The following is a 26050-nucleotide window of genomic DNA, read 5'->3' on the forward strand; positions in this document are numbered from 1 at the left end:
CCTCAGCCTCCTGAGTAGGTGGGACTACAGGTGCCCGCCACCACGCCCAGCTAATTTTTTGTATTTTTAGTAGAGACATAGCATTTTAATTTAGCATCCTCCTTCCTAACCATCACCACCTGGCAACCTTCATTTAAAGTAGAACAAAGGGCCTCGATCTCTTGTATGGCCTGCATCCCATGGAATGGCTTAGGGGTTCTGATGTTCCTTATAGGTAAGGAATGTATTTCCAGGTTGGCCACAGTTCCTTAGCTCAGAACTCTGAACACACGTTCTTCTTAGACTGTAGGGTCGTTCTGGGTATGCTTAAGTTAAGTGATTGCTGTCAGGCGCATCTGCCATACAACTGTGGGAGTGCCTAGGTCTAGTGCGTGTCCCTAGAGCTTGCTATTGTGAAGAAGAGTGTGTTAGTCCATTCTCACACAACTATAAAGAAATATCTGAAACTGGATAATTTATAAAGAAAAGAGGTTTAATTGGCTCATAGTTCTGCAGGCTGGGCCTTTCCCAGGTTGAAGGGCCCAGAATATGGGAGCCAAGGGACCAGCATTTTTAGCGAGCTCTCCAGGTGAGGGAAAGCATGATGCTGGCATCTACTTGGGGAGGCCTCAGGAAACTTACAGTCATGTGGCAGGCAGATCTTAACCTGGCTGGAGCAGGAGGAAGAGAGGTGTGGGGAGGAGACGCTACACTTTTAAACAACCAGATCTCACCAGAACTCTGTCATGAGAACAGCACCAAAGGGGGAAATCTGCCCCCATGATCCAGTGAACTCCCACCTGGCCCCACCTCCAATGCTGGGAATTACAATTTGATTGTATTGTAATTACAAATTACAATTTGGGCAGGGACACAAATCCAAACCATATCAATGAGTGAGATCAGATAAGCTAGAGAGTGTCCAATACCTTAAAGGAAAGGGTGTTTCCTAGACTGTGGACCACAGAACCAGTTACATCAGAATTACTGGGGACTAGGGGGTATGTGTGCTTGTTTACACTTCAGATTCTTGGGCCTATCCCAGGTTAAAAGGCCCAGAATGGGCCAGGGCACTAGAGTGTTTAGCGAGCTCTCCAGGTGATTGTCATGCATGATGAAGCAGTGTGGCCTGCAGGCAGGCAGCATCAGCATCACCTGGGAGCCACTGGAAATGCAACTTCTTGGGCCCTGCCCCAGAGACACTGATTTAGAGACTCTGGAGGTGGGGCCCAGCAATCTGGGTTTTAACAAGCCCTATAGGTGACTGTTTTCCAGAAGCACCGATTCAACTGGAGAGGGCCCCAGCTGGATGAAATCAGGTGCACAGCTGCAGGTGGATGGTCGCAGTGAGGAAGGAAGGGCAGTATTTGTGCTGCAGCCTGCCCTGAGAGGCAGGACCAGAGGCCAGAAGTTCCCCTGAGACAGGTTTCTAAGAATTCGACCAATCCCTAAGGAGGCCCTCTCCATTGAGTCCCCATGTCAAAGCAGGCATAGAGCGGGGGACATGCCCCAGCCATCAGAATTGCACCAGCAGTGTGAAGCATGTCACTTGCCCCATGCAAGGAAAGAAGGAGGAGAGGGGCATTGGTCAGGGCGGAAGGTATGATTCTCATGGATGCCAGAGAGAGAGAGAGCAGATCTGCTGGATTATAGCTCACTGTGTTGCCTCTCTCCTAGAGAGTGGGGGTTGAACAGGCTAGAGAGGGGGACATGAGGGCCTTAGAAATCCTGCTGAGCCCAGATTTGGCAGCCCTGGGGTGCCAGGAATGACTCCTCCAAGGACAGTCCCTTGTGGTGGCCTCTTTTGAAAAAATGCAGAGGTCAAAGTTACCAGAAGACCGGACCGTGAGCAGATTTCTTAATTTTCAAAGAAAAGGAGAAGAATGCTGCTTCTGTGAGTCAGAGAGAGTGTGCTGATCCTGCAGCCTCTAGCCTCCTGGAACATGGATAGCTGGGGGGCAGATTGGTCAGCACTGGGAGTCTGTGTCCACCTGAAGGTCACCCCTGGCTACTGGGCTGCGTTTATTTTTCTTCTGGGGGTAATTAGGCAGATAAACAGGATCTCTTCAGAGTAGATGTGCTAGAACCCTCACTTGGGCACGTGGAGAAATGTGTACTGGGTGGTGGCAGTGAGTTGGGGGAGAGCTGGTTAAATGCCTGCACCCACATGGTGCCTGGTGTTTGATGTTGAACTGAGGAGTTCTGAGTGTGACAGTTCTGTAGTGTCCCTCATTGGTCCTTTCATCGTGGCTACTTGGCAGAACACAAATGCCATGTCTATTGTGTCCATGGATGTAAAACAAAGCTGAGAGAGAGGGGGAAGATGTTTGATGTTGAGCAGAATCCCAGAAGGTCTCAGCAGACTGGAGCAATGGGCAGAATCCAAGGGAGAAATTTCACAGGAGCCCACATAAGGTCTCTGTGGCCTGGAAAACCCACATATACCAGTCCAGGGAGGTAGGGAGTAGCATCCACTGGAGGGAGAGGAAGGTCCTGCCCTGCACTCTTCAGACCATACCTGGGGCCTTTGGTTCTGAAAAGAACCAAAAGAGAAAGATAAGAGTGGGGTCAGGCCAGGCATGGTGGCTCACGCCTGTAATCTCAGAACTTTGGGAGGCCAAGGCAGGCGGATCATCTGAGGTTGGGAATTCGAGACCAGCCTGGCCAACATGGTGAAACCCTGTCTCTACTGAAAATACAAAAATCAGCCTGGCCTGGCATGGTGGCAGGTACCTGTAGTCCCAGCTACTTGGGAGGCTGCGGCAGGAGAATTGCTTGAACCCAGGAGGTGGAGGTCGCAGTGAGCTGAGATCGCACGGCTGCACTGCAGCCTGGGTGACACAGTGAGACTCTCTCTCTCAAAAAAGAAAAAGAGTGGGGAGCAGACTTGAAACGGTTTCAGGCAGAGAATGGTAGAGGGAAAAATGAGGCTATTCTTTCTAAGAAGGTAAGATTAGAGACTAGAGGTATATCTTGGGGAGAGGGGAAGACCCAGGGTTTCAGGACCACAGCTCACAGTGGGGTTGACCTGCTCTGTGGGGCTGTGCGGGGCAGATTTTGACTCCTGCTGGGAAATCCCTTAAAAGCCACCCCAGGAATGAACTCCACTAGTGCCATCAGGGCTGGCCTGCAGGCCCTCCAGGGTTACCAAGGCTGCCTGGAACTGAATGGACCCTGTATGTGTTCTTTTAGTCTAGAAAGACCAGCCAGGACTTTGGGGGCCAAAAGGCTAGCCTCAAGTGAGCTCAGAAATCCGCACCTGAATTGGGCCTCTTTAGAAGTTTTTTAACGGGCAATACGTGTGTGGCAGAAAGGCACGGGAAACAGATCTAAACCGGAAGCCTCATTTTCTAGCCCCAACTTTCCTCTCGAGAGGCAGCTAGTGTTAGCTCGTTTCTTGTGTGTCATTCCAAGGAGGTCCGTGCACGTATACACACAGGAACCACTTAGTATGTTTCTGGGTTTTTTATTAGCTTAGTACGTATACAGTACGGCACCTTGATTAATAATGGTGGTCATTTCATCTTTCCATGTACAGAGCTGGCTAATTCCAGAAATAGCTACAGAGTATCCATTGTTGGATCTCTTGTGGTTTATTTAACCAGCCTCATTGGTGGAGGTTTAGGAGTTGTCGCAGATAAGGCTGTAGTAAAATTCATGTCTGTATGACATTTCACACAGGTGTGTGTCTAGGGAAGTCTCTTACAGAAGTAGAGTTGCTGAGTCAAAGGTGTGTCATTTTAAATTTAAAATTTTGACATCTCTGTGTTTTATTTATTTATTTAGTTTGGAGACAGAGTCTCTCGCTCTGTCGGCCAGGCTGGAGTGCAGTGGCGCAATCTTGGCTCACTGCAACCTCCGCCTCCCAGGTTCCAGCCATTCTGCTGCCTCAGCCTCCCGAGTATTACAGGCACCTGCCACCACGCCCGGCTAATTTTTATATTGTTAGTAGAGACAGGGTTTCACCATGGCCAGGCTGGGCTCAAACTCCAGACCTCAGGTGATCCGCCCACCTCAGCCTCCCAAAGTGCTGTGATTACAGGCGTGAGCCACTGTGCCTGGCTGACATCTGTGTATTTTTAATTGGTGATTTCCTCAGCACAGTGGTGAAGGTAAACATCTTCAGCTCCTTTTCTGTAACTACCAGATCTGTTCACATCATTTGACAGTTTCTCTAGTGGTTGTTGATCTTTTTCTTATTATATTAATAACACTTTTTTCCTAAGTTTTTTTCTCATCTTTTTTTTTTTTTTTTTCTAGTTTGTCTCTGATGCTGAAATTTTATTTTCTGCCTTTGGTTCTTGGGGCTACTTCTTTCATTGCATTCTTTGGCCTGGCTGGAATTTACTTGGTGTAAGGAACAGGGTGGTATCCAACTTTTGTTTCTTGGGTTTTTTCCCTGGCCTGGCTGTGGGTGGAGCTTTTGGCTTCATTTCTCTGAGAGGAGGCCAGGAGTGGAGAGTGTCTTTGGTGCTCAAAGGTCCTGCCTAGTGGTGTCTCCAGAGAGGAATGTGACAGAGACACCATCCCGGCTCTTCCTGCTCACCTGTGGGGCAGTTCCTCTTATTAGAAGGTTCCTGGCCCACTGGTCATTTACATCCCCCAGGTTACCTCCTCACCAGTGAAGTTGGAGGGTTTGGCAGAGTCTGGGCATGAAGGATCAAGTTGGGGCCGGGACAGGGAGGGCTTTGTACTGACAGCCCACCCAGCCTCAGGGACATGAGTCACACCCTCTCTGAAGGTGATGCCACCGGGGACCTCACCCACCATGTGCTTAGGGGCTCAGAGAGACCGAAAGCTGTGCAAGGAGTAGGTCCTTGGTCCACACTACAGGGAGCCAATTCCAGCTCTCTCCAAAGCCATAGGGCTTTGCCTACAGTCACCCCTGGACCCACTGAGCCAAACAAATTACTATACCCATAGGGCTGAAAACCAGACCCACCCTATGGGGACCGGTGGTACCTTAAGGAAGTTCCTTAGCTTCCTTAAAAACAGCATGTAGGCCAGGCACGGTGGCTCATGCCTGTAATCCCAGCACTCTGGGAGGCTGAGGCAGGCAGATCACTTGAGGCCAGGAGTTCAGACCAGCCTGGCCAACATGGCGAAACTCCATCTCTACTGAAAATACAAAAATTAGCTGGGATAGTTGCGCCCTCCTGTTGGAGGCTGAGGCACAAGCCTTGATCCCAGGAGGCGGAGGTTACAGTGAGCTGAGATCGCACCACTGTACTCCAGCCTGGGTGATAGAGTGAGACCCTGTCTAAAAAATAAAAATAGGCCAGATATGGTGGCTCATGCCTGTAATCTTAATAATTTGGGAAGCCGAGGCGGGCAGATCACCTGAGGTCAGGAGTTCGAGACCAGCCTGGCCAACATGGTGAAACCCTATCTCTACTAAAAATACAAAAATTAGCCAGGCGTGGTGGCAGGTACCTATAATCCCAGCTGCTTGGGAGGCTGAGGCAGGGGAATCACTTGAACCCAGGAGGCAGAGGTTGCAGTGAGCCGAGATCACACCATTGCACTCAGCCTGGGTTACAGAGTGAGACCCTGTCTCAAAAAAAATAAATAATAAAAACTTAAAAAGAACAGCATAGGCTGGGCACAGTGGCTCACACCTGTAATCCCAGCACTTTGGGAGGCTGAGGCTGGCGGATCACAAGGTCAGGAGATCAAGACTATCCTGGCTAACACAGTGAAACCCCATCTCTACTAAATACAAAAAATTAGCCGGGCATGGTGGCGGGCGCCTATAGTCCCAGCTACTCTGGAGGCTGAGGCTGGAGAATGGCGTGAACCCAGAGGCGGAGCTTGCAGCGAGCCGAGATCGCGCCACTGCAGTCCAGCCTGGGTGACAGAGCAAGACTCCGCCTCAAAAAAAAAAAAAAAAATTAAAATAATAAAATTAAAATACTCAAAAAATAATAAAATTAAAAAAACAGCATATACCAGCCTGGGCAACATAGTAAGACTCTCAAAAAAAAAAAAAAAAAGAAAAATTAGCTGGGTATGGTGGCACATGTCTTTAGGAGGCTGAGGCGGGAGGATTACCTGAGCCCAGGAGGTCAAGGCTGCAGTGAGCCATGATTGTGCCAGTGCATTCCAGCCTGGGTGACAGAGCAAGACCCTGTCTCAAACAAACAAAACCCAACATGCCCAGTTCTTCAAGATAGATATGAAGGGCAACTAGACTCTTATAGTTGGATAGCATGGCCAAAACAGTGGTCTTCTAAGTGAGTTCCCTGGACCAGTAACATCATCTGGGAACTTGTTCAAAATGCAAAAACTGGTTCTACTGTCTCAGAAACTCTTGGTGGTGGAGCCCAGCAATGTGTTTTAAAAATCCCATCAGGTGATTCTGATATGCATTGCAGCGTGAGACCCAGAGTGTAAAAAGAAACCACGTACCCGAGACAAGCAGGTGTGATTATTGAGGGAGGCTGCAGGTTTCCTCACATGCCTGCCTGCCACTGGGTGTCTCTGCAAACTGCAGCAGGAGCTGCTATTAGCAAGAGCAGGCAGGTTGCACAATGTGGCTGGTGTCCCTCCTTGCAATTTAACTGGAATGGGACATTGCCAAGGGATCCATGTTCAGAGGGACTTCATGAGAGCAGGTGTCTCACTTCGCACCTGTCCTGGCCTCTCTTCTTCCCTTACTGACAGATCTGCAAATCCCTTATTTCTCTTAGCAGCCTCTGCTGCAGAAACAGGGTGGTGCTGCCTCATTTGCCCTGGTTCTTCACCCTGCATCAGATGAACCTCCTGAGGGCCCTTTTTGCTTCTAGGAACGATGATTCCATACCTTACCAGATCCCCTTGCCTGATAAACCAGAGGTTGGAGAATGAAGAGAGACAGACTTGGAGCCCTGAGAATGAGGCAGTGCATCTCTAGCTCTGAGGTGGGAGAACAGACCCAGAGGCACACTGCACCCTTGCCAGCAGAGGCAGGAGCAAAGCTTCAGTGAGAGGGACTTTCAAGGGAACAGCGTGGTGGGCAGTGAATCCTGTCACTGTGAGTGGGGCCAGGGGTGTGGCCCTGGCCCAGAAGTCAGGCAGCATGCTGGTGGGTACTGTTTCTAGCTGGAGGCGCCAGCAGGGGGCAGTGAACTGGGCTGCGACAAGCAGGGCAGATACAGCAGCTTCTCCTGCAGGGTCCCAGTTGTGGAGGTGGCTGCCCTCTTGAGAAGCTGGCTCCCACAGGCCAGCAGGGGCTCCCAGACAGAGCCTGAATGTGCTTTCCTCTTCTCTTCCAGATTTAACCATGAGTTACCCTGGCTATCCCCCGCCCCCAGGCGGCTACCCACCAGCTGCACCAGGTAAGAGGGTCTGGGGTGGGGAGGAGAGTGAATGCTGCCTCTGTACAGTGGCTGGGAGTGGAGAGGGGAGAACAGTAGTTTCTTCCCTCCCCTCCTCCCCTCACAGCACAGCCCAGCAGGGGAGGAGAGGACAACAGGAGCAGAGGGACAGCCAGCGGGGGCGGGGGCTGGAGAAGAGCATTGAGGCTGAGGCCATGGGAGGCCTGGGTTTGAAACTGGCTCCAGAAAGCCCTGGCCCAGGCCTAGGGCTGGGTGTCTTGCCTTACTCTCTAGTAACAGTAGGCAGATGCTGTCACTTTGAGACTCAGTTTTCTTCCCTGCAAAATTGCTTCAAGGATTTCTCCCTCATTAGGTGGTCCTGGATACTGATGAGATAGGCAGGCAGAGCCTCTGATGTGGTGCCCTCCAAAGCATTCCTAGGTGATGGTTGCCTCTTGCCACCTCTCCTACCCTCTGCTCAAGGTGTATGGGTTTGCAGCAACAAGATCCCCCTTGCCAAGAGAGGGAGTGGAGGCAGATGCTAAGGGTCAAAGGTCACTCATTCCCTGTTTTCTGCAGGAGCTGTAGGTAGTCACATGGAGAAGTCATCTTCTCTGGCCCTGGCCCCTTTTGGTCCTCAAATGAGATTTGGTCCCCACTATGGGAAAGGAAATATGAGGGCTCATGGGACCAAGGGGAGAAAAGGGCCATTCCAAGGCTGGTCATCCTGAGGGTGCCTGAGCCGCTGTCCCTCGCCCCAGGGGACCCCCAGGCATCATTCATTTCTCTGGAGCTGAGGTCCTGTGGTTTGAGCACCACTGACCTGCAGGCCATTTACCTTCCCTCCCGTTCAGCAGGTGAAGAACAAACTCAGACCGAGAGGTGGCTCAGCTGCTGTCCCAGAGCACGTTAGGGGCTGAACTGGGCTACTGCCCTCTGAACAAGCCCACCCCAGGTTGGCTGGCACTGGCCTCGGTTCCCTCTCTGTAGTAGAAGTCCTGCCGCTGCCACCTTTGCTAGCACAGCTGAACAGCCTCTGAGTAGCAACAGAGAAGGAGGCAGGAGATTTAGGGAAGGTTCTTCCTGGAGAGTCTGGAGCCCTGGAGATGAAAAGCCGATCCGAAGCTGCCATGGACAGGAAAGCATCTAACAGGCTAGAGGCCCCATGGTGATGTCGAATGCCCATCGGGCACCCAGCTGAGCCCTGCAGGTGTTAACTCAGTCTTCGTCACAGCAGTCTAGGCATACACTCGCTATTAGCCCATTTGTCAGCTGAGGAAACAAGCCTAAGGAGGGTGAAAGCCTTGCCCCAGGGCACTTACCAGTCCTGCTGGTTTCAGAGTGGGTTTTTCACCTCTGTTTCTTCCTGTCCTCTTGTGGACTGGTGTCTGTGTTTACCATGACCCAGCCCCGTCTGCCTCCAGCCTCTTATCCTGCTTCTCCCTGCCTTTTACAGACTTGTAATAGACAACAGCCAAAGCCCCTCCCGCCAATGCCTTCACATTACTGAAATCTCAGAGCTCCCTATGGTCACCTCTGACATGGGCTCAGTGTGGTGTCCCACAACAGTCTGTCTGTCCTCCCGCTCCATGATGGTGCACTCGGGAGGGCAGAGCCTGCCTGGGCGTTCCCAACCTCCTTAATACCCCACAGAGGGTCTTGGCAGTGATTGGGGAACTCCACCTTCCTCCCTGGGAAGAGGGGAAGGTGTCCCCTCCTCTGCCAGTGGGCTAGGGGGAGACTTTCCCCCTGGTGTTTTCATGTGGTCTGTGGTGTCCTGAGGCTCGAGGCTCTACTGGGCCTCCCTTCCTGACCACCTGGGAGCTCGCATCTCTGCCTTTCCCTGTGTGGTGGGGGGACTGGTAGGGGCTAAATGGCTTGATGTTGCTTTCAGGTGGTGGTCCCTGGGGAGGTGCTGCCTACCCTCCTCCGCCCAGCATGCCTCCCATTGGGCTGGATAACGTGGCCAGCTATGCGGGACAATTTAACCAGGACTACCTCTCGGGAATGGTGAGTCCAGCCTTCCTGCTGAGGTGGCCCCGACGCCACACCTGCGTGGCCAGAGGAATCAAAGCTGCTGGCCTCCGGGGCTCCAGAATTGTCTATGTGTGTGTTGCTGTGGTGTGTAGTGTGTTGAGCTGTACCTCAGAACAGGGTTTTCATCAGGCTTCTGCCACCTGCTCTCTGCCCCTGTCTGGGTCTCACTTTTCCCATCTATATGAGGGTGGGGGGACCAGATGATCTCACAGGTCCCTTTTAGCCCTGCGGGGTTAGGGTCGGGAGGGTGGTGAGGGTATGTGCATGAGTGTGCATGCACGTGCTATATATGAATATCCACATCCATGTACCTGCGTGTGCGTGTGTGTACATATGGAGGGCTCTTGTGGTTAGGCCTGGGTGGGTGTGTGGCAGGTGTCTTGGGCAGACATGCTACTTTTTAAATTTGTTGTTTTGCTTTTAAAATAATACATTTTATGATTTGAAAACAAACGTATGCTTAGAGGAAATTATGCAACCAGTACACACCCTAATTTGTGCCAGGCCCAGTTCTAGGCACTGGGGGTATGTGAAAAAAATAAACAAAAATCTCGGCCGTGCTGCATTTATCATCTATGGGGAAAAGACAAGTAGTAACTTAAGTCAACGATGTGATGTTATTGAAAGTGTAGGTGCCATGGGAACAAGATGAGCAGGGTAAAGGGGTCAGGAGTGGGGGTGGGGTGATGGAGGGATAATGATTTTAAGTTGGCAGTAAGGTGGGTCTGGCTGAAAAGAGGATGTGTGAGCAAAGACCTGCAGCAGGGGAAGGAAGTGCTGTATGGATGTCTAGGGAATGCCAGTGCCCTGAGGTGCCAGGGGGCCTGAGGTGCTTGGGGACAGGGAGGAGAGGCCAGTGTGGCTAAAGTGGAAAGGCGACGGGATGAGACGAGAAATGAAGTCTGGGGGTCCACCTCTTGCAGGGTGTAGGAGGCTATTCATCCTAAGGATTTAGGCTTTTATTCCTGGTGAGTGCAGATTCACCTGAACATGCCTGCCAGCGGTGTCTGTGGGTAGCAGGCTGATGTGATGGGGGTACCCCCAACCCTGAGTATGGGACCCACATGCCTTCTTGGGCAGTGAGCTCTTAACCTTCACCCAGGTGGTCTGGGATGGGAGGAGCAGCCATGTGGAGAGGGAAGGCATTTCCCCTGCAGAAGGGGGTGAGGATCTCTGGTTTGCATCCAGCCGCACTGTTGACTGGCTGTGTAGCTTTGAGCAAGTAAACTCATTCTGTGGTCTGTGAAATAGGTATAACGGTACTTCACGTTCCACAAGCGGAGACGCTGTGAGGACTGATTTGGCTTAGATATGAAAAAGCGTGGAGGGACAGAGTGCAGTTGGCCTCATGCTCTGCTTTGTGTCCTTGCAGGCGGCCAACATGTCTGGAACGTTTGGAGGAGCCAACATGCCCAACCTGTACCCTGGGGCCCCTGGGGCTGGCTACCCACCAGTGCCCCCTGGGGGGTTCGGGCAGCCCCCCTCTGCCCAGCAGCCTGTTCCTCCCTATGGGATGTATCCACCCCCAGGAGGAAACCCATCCTCCGGGATGCCCTCATATCCGCCATACCCAGGGGCCCCTGTGCCGGGCCAGCCCATGCCACCCCCTGGACAGCAGCCCCCAGGGGCCTACCCTGGGCAGCCACCAGTGACCTACCCCGGTCAGCCTCCAGTGCCACTCCCTGGGCAGCAGCAGCAGCCAGTGCCGAGCTACCCAGGATACCCAGGGTCTGGGACCGTCACCCCCGCTGTGCCCCCAACCCAGGTGAGTGTCAGCCCACTGCCTCCTGGGCCCCAAAGACTGGAGACACATGGCCCAGTAGATGGGGAGACAGGGAAAGGCGCAGGCCTCCAGCTGCAACTTCTTGTTTTAACAAAGAGTGTCGGCCGGGTACAGTGGCTCATGCCTGTAATCCCAGCACTTTGGGAAGCTGAGGTGGGCAGATCGCTTGAGCCCAGGAGTTCAAGACCAATCTGGGCAAAATGGTGAAACCCTGTCTCTACTAAAAATAGAAAAAAATCAGCTAGGCATAGTGGTGTGTGCCTGTAGGCCCAGCTACTCAGGAGGCTGAGGTGGGAGGATCATCTGAGGCCAGGAGACAGAGGTTGCAGTAAGCCGGGATCATGCCACTGCACTCCAGCCTAGGCAACAGAGTAAGACCCTATCTTTAAAACAAACAAACAAACAACAACAACAACAACAAGAAACAGAAAAACAAAGAGCGGCACCTTCTTGCAGACTCCCACCTCTGGGTTGTGTTGCTTAAGGCCCAAGGGAGCTGCCCTGTGTCTCCCAGTGTGATGAGACACTCCACCTGCGAGTTGGGTCAGAATGCTCCTGGCGAGTACTCCTTATTCCTGTGTCATTCACTGCCTGGGCTGTGTGTTTTGTAAGAACTGCCCAGGCCACCTGTCTTAAGGCTTTGTGCCCAATAGCGTCTTCAGTCCCCTTGATATGCACCCCCTACAGACAGGTTTTGGAGGATTCTTAAAATTCCCTTTGGATAGGGAAAATGTTGGCAGTTCCTCCAGGGTTGATCTTGGCTCATTTTGGAGAACAGTTCATGTTTGCAGAGCCTAGAATTCGTTGTCATGGTTATATGGCCCAGCCAGCCAGCACAGGGGTAGTGGTATGTGCTTGATGACTATTTTTAGACAGAGGGTCTCCTTTCCTCCTTCCCTTCCATACCCACACGTTCCCCCACCCCTGTGCCATCCTCCAGCCTCCCTCCCTCCTCCCTTATCTTTTCCCTGAGCTGCCCCCATAATTGTGTTACAACCAGTTTGTACCAGCTCCTAGGAAGACAATCCACTGGGAGACAGTATAACCTGGAAAGTTCAAATTTGCTGGGTTGTGCAGCTGTCAGGGTCTGGAGGAAGTCCGGCAGGTGCTAGTCTAGAGAACAGTGCCAGGGAACCAGTGCTAGATCAAGAGGTCGTCAGGCTGCCATGCACAGTTGTGGAATCTGAATACCTGCATCCGCTGGAGGGTCCACATGGGCTAGCCAGCCCAGTTAGGAGTACCCACGTGTGCTCACGTGCTGTGGAGACCAGTCATCTATGAGAGAGGCCATAGCCCCTGCTCCTGAGGCCTGCCCTTCATCGGGAGCCTGAGCCCCAGCCCTGGAGGACCTGGGCACTGGGCAGATTTACAGCGTCAGGTTTCAGCTCTAGGTGGGCTCCCAGCCACTGGAGCCAGGAAAAAGCTTCAGTACTAGAACACAAGGCCAGATAACAGTCAAGTTAGGCAGACTCGGTGTAGAGTCCTCTGCATTGTTGACTGTGGGTTCCTTTAGATACTCCAACTCTTAGAGAAAGGGCTGTTCCCAGAGTCTAGGGGTGGAGCAGTCTTGAATCTGGGGAAGGTGGCATGCATATCATCTTACCTGTGACTGTTTGTCCGAGTAGTTTGGAAGCCGAGGCACCATCGCTGATGCTCCTGGCTTTGACCCCCTGCGAGATGCCGAGGTCCTGCGGAAGGCCATGAAAGGCTTTGGTAAGAGACCCTGGGTGGCTCAAATCCTACCCCCTGCCCCCTATTCCCCAGGCAGTTTCACAGTGGCTCTGTGGGCTAGGGTAGCTGGGGGACGCAGACCTGGCCTCAGTGGTGGTAATAAAAGAGAAGATGGATGTGGGATTGCGGCTGGCATGCCCAGAACAGTTGAGGCACCCAGGCCAGGGAGGTCTCAGCTGCAGAGCATCTCATGACCCCTACCCGACCCACCCCTGCTGCTTCTTCCTCCAGGGACTGATGAGCAGGCCATCATTGACTGCTTGGGGAGTCGCTCCAACAAGCAGCGGCAGCAGATCCTCCTTTCCTTCAAGACAGCTTACGGCAAGGTGAGCTGCGGGGTGGGGGCGCGGGACAGCGAGGTGTGTCCTGAGCTCAGCACAGCCCTGCTCACCCCTGCTTTTCCTTGGGTGGGCCCGGGTCTCCCGGATGGACAGTAAGGAGCAGGAGGGCATTTCCTTCTGCCCACCCAGCGGGTGACATCGTTGGGAGGTGAAGGATGCCACAGGGTGCCAAGGTTTGCTGAGAGGCTCCAGACATCTAGCCCTGGGTTCTAGCCCTTGCTCTGCCACATCTCACTAAGGTTGTGGCCACATCATTTTCCTTCCCCTGCCCTCTTCATGACCACCCTGGGGGGTTTAGCTGATGTAAGAGCTTTTGCAGGGAAAGGTTGTGAGCACTGCCTAAGTACGAGGGACATGTATGAGCGCATTTTGAACTTCTGGGGTTTTGAATCTTAGAAAGGTAAAAATTGGGTAAATATTGATTAGATTCATGTTCTAGCCCAGTGCTTCTCACACTTCAATGTGTCACCGATCCTCTGGGCATCTTGGTAAAATATGGTCTCTGATTCGCGAGGTTTGGGGCAGGCCTGAGAGCAGGCTTTTCTCTCGGGCCCCTGAGGGATGTCCATGCCGCTGCTCCTCGAATCTGGGATATGGCTATTAGTAGTCACCTCCTGTGGATTTTTAAAATAGACTTTGTTTGTTTGTTTGTTTGTTTGAATATCCAATCAGGATTTGATCAAAGATCTGAAATCTGAACTGTCAGGAAACTTTGAGAAGACAATCTTGGCTCTGATGAAGACCCCAGTCCTCTTTGACGTATATGAGATAAAGGAAGCCATCAAGGTGTGTACATGTGTGTGTGTGTGTGTGTGTTTGTTTTCATGCATTCATGCACGTGGACACACAGCCCAGAAGGAGGCCTGGAAAGTGTGCTGTGTTCTAGCCCACTCATTAGCTGCTGTTATCAGTATGGCTCCCAGGCCTTCCTGGATTACAGTCCACATGCTGTAGAAAAGGGAATTCCCTGTGATTTCCCCAAGAGGCAAGTGATGCACCCGTCATCATCAGGGAGCCTTAAGTCTCTCTCCATCTTAAAGAAAAGGTGGAGCTAGGGTTTGAAGGTGGCAAGTCTGTGGTAAGAAGAGGGGTAGGAGGCCATGGTTGGTATCGTTCCCATTCTTTAGGACTCTGTTACTAGCAAATGACAGAAATACACTTCGGTTTAAGAAGAACAAAGGTGGAGAATCAGTTACGTGGGTAAAGCCAAGCTGCCTGGCATGGAGAGGGCCAGGCCAGACGTCTCTCTAGTCTCTGCCTCTCCTGAGCGCCTGCTCCTCTGTCAGTTTCTGTGCTTCTCCTGCCATGGCTGCTTCATGCGGGGTTGGGGAGGGGTGCCTGTCGACCACTCTCCGCGTACCTATGAGACCCAGCTCCAGAAGAAACCAGCAGGGTCTCCAAACAGGGACAGGTTCTGACGGGCCCAACTTGGGCTCACTGTTTCCTCCAGTCCTGTGGGTTTTTGACTGAGGGGCGGATCCTGTCCATTCTGTGCAGTCGCACAGCTCTGTGTGCACCCCACGGGCAAGGGCAGGCAGCACAGTCCCAAAGCTCTGTGTGCACCCCGCGGGTGAGGGCAGGCAGCGCAGTCCCGAAGCTCTGTGTGCACCCCGCGGGTGAGGGCAGGCAGTACGGTCCCGAAGCTCTGTGTGCACCCCACGGGCAAGGGCAGGCAGCGCAGTCCCGAAGCTCTGTGTGCACCCCGTGGGCAAGGGCAGGCAGTACGGTCCCGCAGGCCTGTGTGTAACCCAACCATTTACTGTGTGGCCTTGGACCAGCCAGTACCCCTCTCTGATGCTCAGTTTTCTGATCCATGGGAGTGCCCTTTGTGTGAACCCTACTCATCACCACTGCCACTGTCAGTGTGCTTGCCCGGGCTGTGGAGAGGAGCTGACTCCCTTAAGCCTGGGAGTAGCCAGAGGGTATGTCTGTGTGTCAGGGGCCTCTGTTGCTGGGGTTTGGCCCTGGGGTCCGGGCAGCAGCATGGCCCCCACTCTCCTTCCCGGGTGCTGGTGAGGCTGCTGTAACAAGCGCATGGTTGGTTGTATTCTCTGCCCCTGCAGGGGGTTGGCACTGATGAAGCCTGCCTGATTGAGATCCTCGCTTCCCGCAGCAATGAGCACATCCGAGAATTAAACAGAGCCTACAAAGCAGGTGACACCACTCCCTCTGCCCTCTGCCCTCTGCCCTCTGCAGATCCCTGTGCTCTCAGGGCTATGGCCTCACTCTCTCCTAGGGCCTCTTACTCCTTCCTGGCCTTCTTATCAACCTATCTTCTGCCACCCCAACACACACAAGATCCAGCCCTTCCTTCTGTTTATACATGGTGCAAATCACTAAAGTAAGGGAGCGCCAGGGGAAACTTGGATGTGGTTTGGGCCAAGGCTGACTAGAGCCCAGGTCAGCCTGGAGGTCGCAGGCTTGTATATCCCTGGAGGGCCATGTGGGCTATTTGCTCTCTCAAGCCCGAGCCGAGACCTCCAGCCTTATTCTCCCCACTACCCACTGTTGGTAGTGTTTTGCAGTGGGCAGCTCCATAAACAGAGCTACAGGGTGGACCTTCCTTGCTTCTCCCTTTCAGAATTCAAAAAGACCCTGGAAGAGGCCATTCGAAGCGACACATCAGGGCACTTCCAGCGGCTCCTCATCTCTCTCTCTCAGGTACTTTTCCCATGACAGGGCTCGGGGCCCCCAAGCCATGAAAGTCAAAGAGATGGGATCCCAGCAATGAGGAAAGGGAAAAGAAATGGGGAAGGAGTGGGCTTGATCATACACCTGCTTCCTTTCAGGGAAACCGTGATGAAAGCACAAATGTGGACATGTCCCTCGCCCAGAGAGATGCCCAGGTGAGTGTGATGGCCAAGCCCCTGGACTTCCTAAAGCAGGATGCTTTCTTGCTTCCTGAGAGAGGTGCCCTAGGGTGGAAAGAACAATAGATAAGCAGTGGGTTGCAGATGCCGCGAGTTTCAGACGTGCTGAACTGCTGCTCAACTGTATGACCTAGAGCAGGTCATCTGACCTCCTGGGCTTCACCTTCCCCACCTATGGGAAGGAACATGTGAGATAATTGTATTTTAGCAGTTGATAGATCACGGTTTTGGATGTGGGATTTCGTGCGACTGCGTACTTTCCCCATGTTTAGTTTGCACATACCATTGTTTGCAAAGGGGCAGAATTTGCACTTGCCTATTAGTTTTTTGAGGGTTTGAGCCTAGAAACCAGCTGCCACATTAGTTGAGCAGCCTTAGAATTCTGTCCTTGTCCACCTTGTGAGTTGCAGACAAAAGGGGAAAAGTCCAAGCAAAGTCCAGGCATCTGAGCTACTCTCTCGAAAAGTTTGGGTTTCCCACTAACGAATTTCAACCATAGTATTACGGCAGGGCAGAGCCATGACTTCCTGATGGGGTAGAGTTAGCCATACCTCTCTGTCCCCCTTCACTGCCCTTGTCATCCATGGCAGGGCATTCACCAGGAGCTTCCAGTGGTCTAATTATCTCTATCATCTGTGGGTTTGGAATGAGACCCCAAGGCATGCCCCCTTGTTAGGACTGGAGGAGAGCTACTCCTCTGGACTGGTCCTTTTGCTTTCCAGGTGAGGAAACTGAGGCTCAAAAAAGTTGAGCACTGTTCCTAACTGAAAGCTAGAGGCAGAGCCCGGACAAGGGCCTAAAGCCCTGGCTCTGTCCTCCGTGCCCAGTTAGCACCTGCCTCTGCCCTGGTCTCTGCCCTGCTGCTCCTGCAGAGGTCTGCCTTATTCAGTGTCTCTGTGGCTGGTGACATCCATTCCCATTCTGGGAGTCAGAGCTGGACACCCCTGGGGCTCAGGGCTCTGGCTTTTGCTCCAGTGAGAGTTTTGTGTGCGAGTTTTAGTGGGGCAAAGATTGTCTCGTGCTCTGCCTTCTCAGTCCAGACCTGCTTTGGCCTCAACTTGACCTGTGGGATCTCAACCCCTGATTGCTGCTTTCTGCTCTTTTTCAGGGCTGCTACCTGAGGCCTAGCAGGCACTTTAGAGGCCATCTAGTTCAGAGGTTGCAAATTGGCAAACACTTTAGGCTCAAACCTTCAGAAGTTTACCAGGCTCTCCTGGGTGACCTGGGCCTGGGGTCTGGGTGTGGCCTGTGCTGCATGTACATCTTCCTCTCTCTCCAGGAACTGTATGCGGCCGGGGAGAACCGCCTGGGAACAGACGAGTCCAAGTTCAATGCGGTTCTGTGCTCTCGGAGCCGGGCCCACCTGGTGGCAGGTAAGGCAGGCCAGGGTCCCTCTGAGGCCAGTTAGTTGAGGGCAGTCGGGATTGTGGGGAAACAAAGCTATGGGAACACCTGGCGGTTCCTTCCTGCATGGGGCTTTCGCCTCCTCAAAAGAGCCCCCTGGTAGGGATTTAAAAGACACTGTCAGAGGGTTTCCTGAGTTCTGGCAAACATCCAGTTCTGGGGAGGTTCCACCGGTGTAGAAACCTGGTATCTTTGTACATGGGAATATGGAATGTCAGAGTTGGGAGAGTCCTTCGGGAGCACCCAATCCAGTGTTTTCCAAAGCCTGGCATAAGAAGCAGTGATAGCAATAATACTGGGTGCCATTCATTTACTCATTCATTCAACAGATGTAAATCTCACTTCCCTGTGGGTCAGTCCGTCAGGTGGTGGAGCAGGTGTGGGGCCACGGTGCGGGGCAGGGCACTGCAGAGTCTGTGTTCCATGGGCTGCACCTTCTCATCTGGGGAGACAGACAGTAAACAACAATGAAATAAAATCTGTATCAGATGGTAAATCCTGTAGAGGAAAACAGCTGGAAACGGTACGGAGTGATGGTAGGGTCCACTGGGAGGTGCTTGGGCCAGTCCTCACTGAGGTCAGGACATTTGATTTAAAAACTTAAAGGAGATGCAGGGGCAGAGCCCTGCCTGGGGCTCCCAGCACGACTGAGAACAGTGAAGGGGGACCATGTGGAGCAGTGGAGTGAGCGAGAAGAGTGGAAGGTGAGGGCAGAGAGGGGAGAGGGCCCTGCTGATGACTTCCCGGAGTTGGGTATTTATCCTGAGCAAAACAGGAAGCCAATGGAGGGCCCTGAGCAGTGGAGGCTATGCAGAATCCCTGGCTGTGGTGCAGAGAATGGAGTGAAGGGTGCAAGGCCAAGCAGCGAAGCCTGTCGGGAGGCTGCTACAGGGACCCAGGGAAGGAACGGTGGTGGTAGGAGCTTGTGGTGAGGAGGTGTCAGGTTCTGGCCGTGTTTGCTGATGAATTGGACACGTGGCATGTGGGAGAGAGAGGGGTTGAGGATTACACAGGGTTTCTTTAGGCCAAGCAGTGGGAGAATGGCCCTCAATTGAGAAAGGGGAGCTGTAGGTGGAGCTGGCTTTAGATGCCTGCAGGGTGGAGCTGCAGGGAGGCTGCTGGGTTGCTGAGTGTGGAGGTCAGAAGAGATCTGGCCTGGACGTGAAAGGTAAGGGAGCTGTGGGTAGTCGAAGGTATCTGAGGCTCTGGGACTGCAGGAGGTCCCCTCGGGAGGGAGACTGGGGAGCTCACCGGTGTGAGGAGACTAAGAAGGAGCAGCTAGGGAGGTAGGAGGACCCAGAGGAAGGGGGTCCTAGAGGCCAGTGTGAGGTGGCAGGTAAGGACAGAGGATGGTGACCATACTGAGCAACTGGTGGGCTGTGGCCAGGACTGCTCCAGTGGGCAGTGAGGGTGAAAACCCAGCGGCCGCTCTGTGCTGCACACGACAGGCGCTGTAGCTCTCCCCATTTGCAGCTGTGGAAGCAGGCACAGGGTGGTAAGGAAGTAGGGGTGCACAGCCAGTAACAGCTGAGCTGGGATTTGAACCCAGGCCACCTGACCCCAGAGCACACTTTTTAACCTCTGCACTATCCTGTAATGGAGCTTGAGTGAATGCTTTTTCATCTTAATCATTATTTCTTTTAATGAGTACAGAACATGTAAGTAGTGCATCAAGCCCATGGCTTCACAAACATTACTTAGGAGAAAAGAGTAGCTGATTTGAAGAAGATATTGAGACAGATACAGATAGAGCAGAAATCACGACTTTAATATGCAAATGGAAGCTGAGACTCAGGCTGGGGAAGGAGAGTTTTATGTCCTGGGTCAGAGGTGGAGTCAGGACCCAGGTTTCCATCATGCTGCCTGCCTCTCTAGGAGCCAGCCGTCCACTCCCATGGGTGCTTAGCGTGTCCTAGATCGAGCTGGGCTGGCAGGGGTGGGCAGAAAAAGCCAGACTGGCTGGGGCAGGCTGGACCTCAGCTCCCAGGCAGGCTGAGGAAGACAGATGGATGCATGAATAAAGCCAAGGAATGGGTGAGACTGCAGGTGTGGGGGGTTTGAGAAGAGGGGACACTGTGTTGGGGTATGTGGCAGTGGGCCCTGGAGGGGTATTAAGGTGGGATTTGCTTAAGTAGATTGGCAGTCCTGAGAAAGGGACCACACAGGGAGGGACATCAGGTGGTGTGTGTGACTTGTGACGAAGTCTCTGGCTTCCTTGAGAGCTAGGCAGACCTGGGGACGTGCAGGGTGTGGGAGCAGAGTGGGAGGCGGGGGATTTGGGGGCAGAGGCCACCTCATGTGAGTCCTCTGTTAGTCTGCTCATGCTGCCATGACAAAATACCACAGACTGGGTGGCTTAAGCAACAGACGTTCATTTTGTTGCAGTTCTGAAGGCCGGATGTCCTAGAGTGGGGTGCCGGTTTCTCCCGTGGCCTCTTTGTGGCAATCAGTGTGCTCACAGGGTCTTCCCTCTGCATGTGCACATCCCTGAGGTCTCTGTGTGTCCTAATCTCTTCTTCTAAGGAGACCAGGTAGATTGGATTAGGGTACACCCTAGCAGCGTGTTTTAACTTAATTACCTCTTTAAAAATCTTATCTCCAACTACGGTTGTATTCTGAAGTCCTGGGAGTTGGGACTTCCACACATGAACTTTGAGGAGACACATTTCAGTTCATAAAATAAGCCTCTGTCATCCCCCTAGTTTTCAATGAGTACCAGAGAATGACAGGCCGGGACATTGAGAAGAGCATCTGCCGCGAGATGTCCGGGGACCTGGAGCAAGGCATGCTGGCCGTGGGTAAGTGTCTCGGGTTTGCCTGCCCACCGTCCAGGGGCTAACGTGTCATAAGTGTTCAGGCGGCTCGCCTGTCCTCCAGCTGATGGGTGACATCATGAAAGGACCACAGGATCCAAGATCACTCAGCCCAGAGTGTCCAGATGCTGGGAAGTCATGCCGCTTCCCGGGTCCCTGTGCAGTTGAACCCCTAGCTGTCCCGGAGGTGTCTTGTGTGTTTGTGGTGCAGCTCTGGAGAAGGGAACTGCAGTGTGGGTATTAGTGGGAGGGCATCCAGCTGCTCTCCCGGAGGAGTATGACTCATATCCTGCCAAGTTTCCTCTAAAAATACATCCCTGCAGGCAGTTGTCAGATGTTTGTGATGGAAACACGTGGAAAGATTTTTATTTGCAACAGCGAAACAGGCCCATGCTGAGGAAAGCTGGCTTGGCTCCGGGATGGTAGTGTGCCTTTTACATTGCCCATGTCCTCTAGCAGGGCCCGGTGGGCTCCAGGTCCCTCCCACTGTGCAGAGTTGGGTCCCCGCCCTGAGGCCCTCACAACCCCTCTTTCTACTCACCTGGGAAAATCAGTCTGCCCCTTTTTTCATTATGCTTTTTTTTGGAGTTTTCTGGATGGGAGAGATGGAAAATCCTCATTTCCCTGCCTGCCCCCCGCAGCAGGTCTCGTGGCCTGGGGAGCCTAGGGAGATGCGCATTCCACTCGACCACGGTTTCTCCATGAGGGTCATGGCCTCTCCAGTCTGCCCCTCCTGCCTGAGCAGCAGCCCGGTTCCTCGTCACCATCGGCATTGCTTCCCTGTGCAACTCCTCGCCCCACTAAGACCCCCGCCCCTCTGACTCTTGGTCCTTTCATCACGGTGGTTGCCAGGAAAGAGGGTGGGTTAGTGTCCAGACTCTGCGTGTTTCTGTTCCAAAGAGTTGGAGCCAAGATCATGGGATAATTGAGCCTGGAACAGAAGGAAGAGGAGAAAAGATGGATGCAGTGATGGATTTGACATTTGGGCCTCTAGGAGGACACTTGTAGACTCCATGCCCTGCTTGGGCTGAGAATTTTCTGCAGATCTGGTTATGCTGAGTTTCTCTCTTCTAGTGAAATGTCTCAAGAACACTCCAGCCTTCTTTGCGGAGAGGCTCAACAAAGCCATGAGGGTATGTAACTTCCATGTGCAGGTTGCAATACCTTAGCCCCGTCTGTGCCTAGGTCCAAGGGCTGAGGGTAGAAGGCCTGGGGAGAGCCAAATCTCAGCTGAGAGTTCTGAGGACTTGGGTAGGGAGGGGACTGGAGGGCCCAGGGCGGGTGGGAAGGTGAGGAGGCCTGGTACTCATGCTCTTGGGGGGGACTCTCTTTAGGGGGCAGGAACAAAGGACCGGACCCTGATTCGCATCATGGTGTCTCGCAGTGAGACCGACCTCCTGGACATCAGATCGGAGTATAAGCGGATGTACGGCAAGTCGCTGTACCACGACATCTCGGTATGGCCCTGCTGCAGGCAGACTGGGCTCCCTTTTGGCATCCCAGTCACCTGTGGAACCTCCCTCCTTGGAGTGGCCACATGCTTGGCCTCTGTGCTGTGTGTGGGCATCTTGTTTAAGGACCTCAGACTTGCTCATCCTGTTGCCCCTAAACTTCTGAGGGCAGGTGGGTCATGACCTTGCTGTCGCCCCCACCTTGCATCCCCTAGCAGCATCAGAGAACACTCGGGACCTCCTCAACCTTGACCACGACCTTCAGCGTCCCAACCACCCTGTGATTCCTTGATCTGTCAGTGAGAACTCATGTCCCAAAGGCTCTGTGGAGCTCTGCTCTCACTTGCTGACAAAGCACTTGCACTCAGCTTTATGGCATAGGCCACATAGTAAGGCTATTCAGAGTGAAGGCCGTGGGGGTCACGCCACTTGGAGTCCAGCTTTTCTACTTGCTAACTGTGTGACCTTGAATAGCTTCCTTAAACCTCCCTGAACCCCAGCTCCATTGTCTTTAAGATGAGAAAATAATTGTTCCTTCCCGGGAATGTTGTGAGTATTGAGTGAGGCGGTGCAGGTCAAGTGTCTATTAAACACTAGCCACTGTTGTATTGCTGTGTGGCACAGCCAGTCTGACAAAATACATTCTCAGCTACATGGTCTAACACTCAAATTCTGAACTCATGTGAGCCTTGAAATTGCACTATGGGGACCACATCCTCCCACCTTAGACTCAGTAGCATTTAATGATGGTGGGCATGTCATCACAGGAAGCTTACTTTGTTTCCTTGGCTGTATGAATGAAGCTGTTGCTAGAGAATTAGTAATTCTAGGCTGGGCACAGTGGCTCACGCCTGTAATCCCAGCACTTTGGGAGGCTGAGGCGGGTGGATCACTTGAGGTCAGGAGTTCGAGACCAGCCTGGCCAACATGGTAAAACCATGTCTCTACTAAAAATACAAAATTAGTTGGGCATGGTGACACGTGCGTGTAATCCCGGCTACTCGGGAGGCTGTGGCAGGAGAATTGTTTGAACCTGGGAGGCGGAGGTTGCAGTGAGCCGGGATCACGCCATTCCACTCCAGCCTTGGCGACAGAGTGAGACTTCATCTCAAAAAAAAAAAAAAAAAAAAAAAGGTTAATAATTCTTTACAGAGTATCTCCTGCATGCCAGCAGGCTGTGGACATCTGGAAGAAGCCACATGCCTTGCCCTCAAGTAGCTTAGGGTGGAAGGAAATGATTAGAAATGAGCCAAGCCAAGCCTGCACTCTTAGAGGAAGTGCAGTGGCCTCAGACAGAGGAGAGATCCCTGGGACCTAGGAGGTCCGAGCCTTCCACTGGACAGTCATGTGTGAGGAGATTGCGTTTCCTAAGCAGGACACTGTGTTGCGTTACACTGGTAACCCCAATTTCAGGCAGCATAAATGCTCTGGGTAAAGAGCAGTATTATTGGGTAGCCCTGGGAAGTGGTTTTTAGGATGATTATATATATTTTTTTTTTGTGGGTATTCATTTGACTTGGATAGTTGTGGTGAGTGCTGCTTTCCATCTTCTAATGGGGGCCTGGGGAAGGCTAAATTCCATTTTTTTAAGGTCTGTGCTGCCTGCTGCAGGACCTGCAGCAGGGGAAAATTCCCCAGGATGGGGCTTCCTCCCTATAAGGGTGCTCAGGGCTGAAAATCAGGAGCCAGAAGGCTGAAAGTGACCGTACCTCCCTTAACGGATGTCTTCCTTGTTTCTGTGGCCAGGGAGATACTTCAGGGGATTACCGGAAGATTCTGCTGAAGATCTGTGGTGGCAATGACTGAACAGTGACTGATGGCTCACTTCTGCCCACCTGCCAGCAACAGTGGTGCCAGGAAAAGGCCAAAAGAATGTTTCTAACAAATCCACAAATAGCCCCGAGATGCACCGTCCTAGAGCCTAGGCCTGTCCTCCACCCCTCCTGACCTGTATATTGTGCCACAGGACCTGGGTTGGTCTAGAACTCTCTCAGGATGCCTTTTGTACCCCAGCCCTCACAGCCTCTTGCTGCTGAAGTAGATGTTTCATTTTTCTGACTCATGTAATCATTCCCCTTTGCCTGTGGCTAAGACTTGGCTTCATTTTGTCATTTAATTGTATATTTTTATTTGGAGGCATATTTTCTTTTCTTACGATCATTGCCAGACAGATGCATACAAGTCTGCTGCTGCATACACATTTCTGTTGAGGGCGACTGGGTGGGTGAAGTGCCGTGTCCTCGCTGAGGAGAGAAAGGGAAGCATGCTGGGAGGGTAGCCTGTGCATCTGGTGAGTGTGTCACAAGCTTTGTTACTGCCAAACTCACTCCTTTTTAGAAAAAAAAAAAAAGGGCCAGAAAGTCATTCGTTCCATCTTCCTTGCAGAAACCACGAGAACAAAGCCAGTTCCCTGTCAGTGACAGGGCTTCTTGTAATTTGTGGAATGTGCCTTAAACCTGAATGTCTGTAGCCAAAACTTGTTTCCACATTAAAAGCCAGCCAGCTAGCTCTGGAATGTTCTGGAAGTGTCTTCCTGGTACCAACTTGTTTTCTTCTGCTTGATTATGCCCTGTTGCTCAGAGTTCTCGCCTTATCAGCCAGTGAAAATTCATGTAACCTTAGATAGAGTTTTGTGTGCAGGAAACCCTGAGCATACAATAGTTTGCGGGCACTCGTTGTAAGGACATGGGAAGGGAGGTTCCCGAAATCCAGGCAGGGCACCCAGACACCTGAAAGACAAAGGGACCTTGGTTGGTTGCAGGTGCAGTGAAGTCCACTGAAGGTGTGGCAGGAAGAATGTAGTCCTTCACCCAGGTCCCAGGCGGGAAGAAGGGTGTGTGCTAATTCCTGGTGCCCCTTGACAGGGGCCAGAGAGAAGGATGGAGACAACCCAGAGAGTCACAAGACCAGCACCTCCCCTCAGGGTGCCTCCAGGCTGAAAGGGGCTCCTGGCTCTGGTCTCTGGGGACCCTGTGCCCCTTGGTTGGTGGTGTGGGGGAGAGAATCCATAAGAGAGTTTCTGAGAATTACGGTGTCGTGTCCAGAAGCTAGAGCTTGCCTTGCATCGGGGGTGTCTACTCACTCCTTTTCCAACTTCCTGTGTTGAGGTTTAGAAAAGAGAATCGACTAGGCACTGTGGCTCTTGCCTGTAATACAAGGACTTTGGGAAGCTGAGGTGAGAGGATCACTTGAGCTCAGGAGTTCAAGACTCGCCTGGCCAACATAGCGAGACCCCTGTCTCTAGTAAAAAATTTGGCCAGGCATGGCGACTCACGCCTGTAATCCCAGCACTTTGGGAGGCTGAGGCAGGCAGATCACCTGAGGTCAGGAGTTTGAGACCCAGCCTGGCCAACATGGTGAAACCCCGTCTCTATTAAAAATACAAAAATTAGCCAGGCATGGTAGCACATGGTGGCTGTAATCCCAGCTATTCAGGAGGCTGAGGCAGGAGAATCACTTGAGCCCAGCAGGCAGAGGTGGTAGTGAGCTGAGATCACACCACTGCACTTTAGCCTGGGTGGACAGAGTGAGACTCCGTCTCCAGACTCATGAAAAAAAAAAAACAGTACCTGTCATTGTAGTGCATTCCCTGTAGTCAGCTACTCTGGAGGCGAGGCTGTAGTGAGCTGTGATTACACCACTGCACTCCAGCCTGGACAACAGAGTGAGACCCTGTCTCAAGTGAGAAAAAAACAAAAAGAAATGACAGAATCCAGAGACTAGGCTAGATCAAGCCTGCTGGGTCCTGGCGGGAGCCCCAGGGAGTAGCTCATCTGCAGACATTTGCTTTAGTACTGCCCCCTAAACATAGAGGAAGAATGACATCTAAAGGGTGTGGAGCAGCCATGAACTGAGAACTAGCCTGGTCTACCTGGGATTGATGGCAGGTCCTGGTCAACACGTCAGATCTGCATCACAGTCCATGCCTGAAGCCCAAGCTAAAGCCCCATCCCTGCTGCTCTCCCAAGAACTCCTCTGCTAGGGCAGGCCCCTTGCCCTTGGGTGCCACGTGGGACCTGCCTGATGGGATGGGGTGCTTGCCGTATACAACTTGCCATGGACTCAAGGTGACCCTGGTGGCCTTCTGAGTTGTGGTGGGGCCTAGAACCAATGTGCTCTGATGTGACCATATTCTGTGACGTTGCCTTGCCCTGTTTACTCCAAAGTTCCCAGCCTGGTGCCCAGCAGGCAATTTTGCACTTACAGACACATTTACTTTGGTTTCCAAAGTGTTTTTAGACATTTGAATTTGTTGCCAACATTTAAACATTGAGAGATTTCATATTTTTAAAAATCTGGAATTCTGGCTTCTCTTGAAAACTCAGAAATTCTGGCACCACAGGGCT

At 52.5% G+C, this 26050-nt stretch overlaps 1 protein-coding gene across 4 annotated transcripts in view; it reads left to right on the forward strand.

Moving 5' to 3' along the window:
• ANXA11 (annexin A11) overlaps positions 1-24210 on the forward strand; it is a 46117-nt gene extending 21907 nt beyond the window's left edge. For 2 of the 4 annotated variants that reach the window (XM_023204808.2, XM_023204810.2), the window contains exons 2-14: positions 7233-7295; positions 9169-9284; positions 10684-11076; positions 12720-12807; positions 13057-13151; positions 13839-13952; positions 15230-15320; positions 15748-15827; positions 15956-16012; positions 17316-17409; positions 20143-20238; positions 21328-21386; positions 21588-22374. In XM_023204808.2, coding sequence (XP_023060576.1) covers positions 7241-7295; positions 9169-9284; positions 10684-11076; positions 12720-12807; positions 13057-13151; positions 13839-13952; positions 15230-15320; positions 15748-15827; positions 15956-16012; positions 17316-17409; positions 20143-20238; positions 21328-21386; positions 21588-21887 — 1638 coding nt within the window. In that variant the 5' untranslated portion in view covers positions 7233-7240 and the 3' untranslated portion in view covers positions 21888-22374. Of the gene's footprint in view, positions 1-6764; positions 6879-7232; positions 7296-9168; positions 9285-10683; positions 11077-12719; positions 12808-13056; positions 13152-13838; positions 13953-15229; positions 15321-15747; positions 15828-15955; positions 16013-17315; positions 17410-20142; positions 20239-21327; positions 21387-21587; positions 22375-23450 lie in introns of those variants that run through there. The other 2 variants (XM_023204811.2, XM_023204809.3) reach the window with 2 other exon arrangements.
• The last annotated feature ends 1840 nt before the right edge of the window (positions 24211-26050 follow it).

The sequence above is a fragment of the Piliocolobus tephrosceles genome, chromosome 9 (genome assembly GCF_002776525.5).
Source record: "Piliocolobus tephrosceles isolate RC106 chromosome 9, ASM277652v3, whole genome shotgun sequence".
Lineage (NCBI taxonomy): Eukaryota > Metazoa > Chordata > Mammalia > Primates > Cercopithecidae > Piliocolobus > Piliocolobus tephrosceles.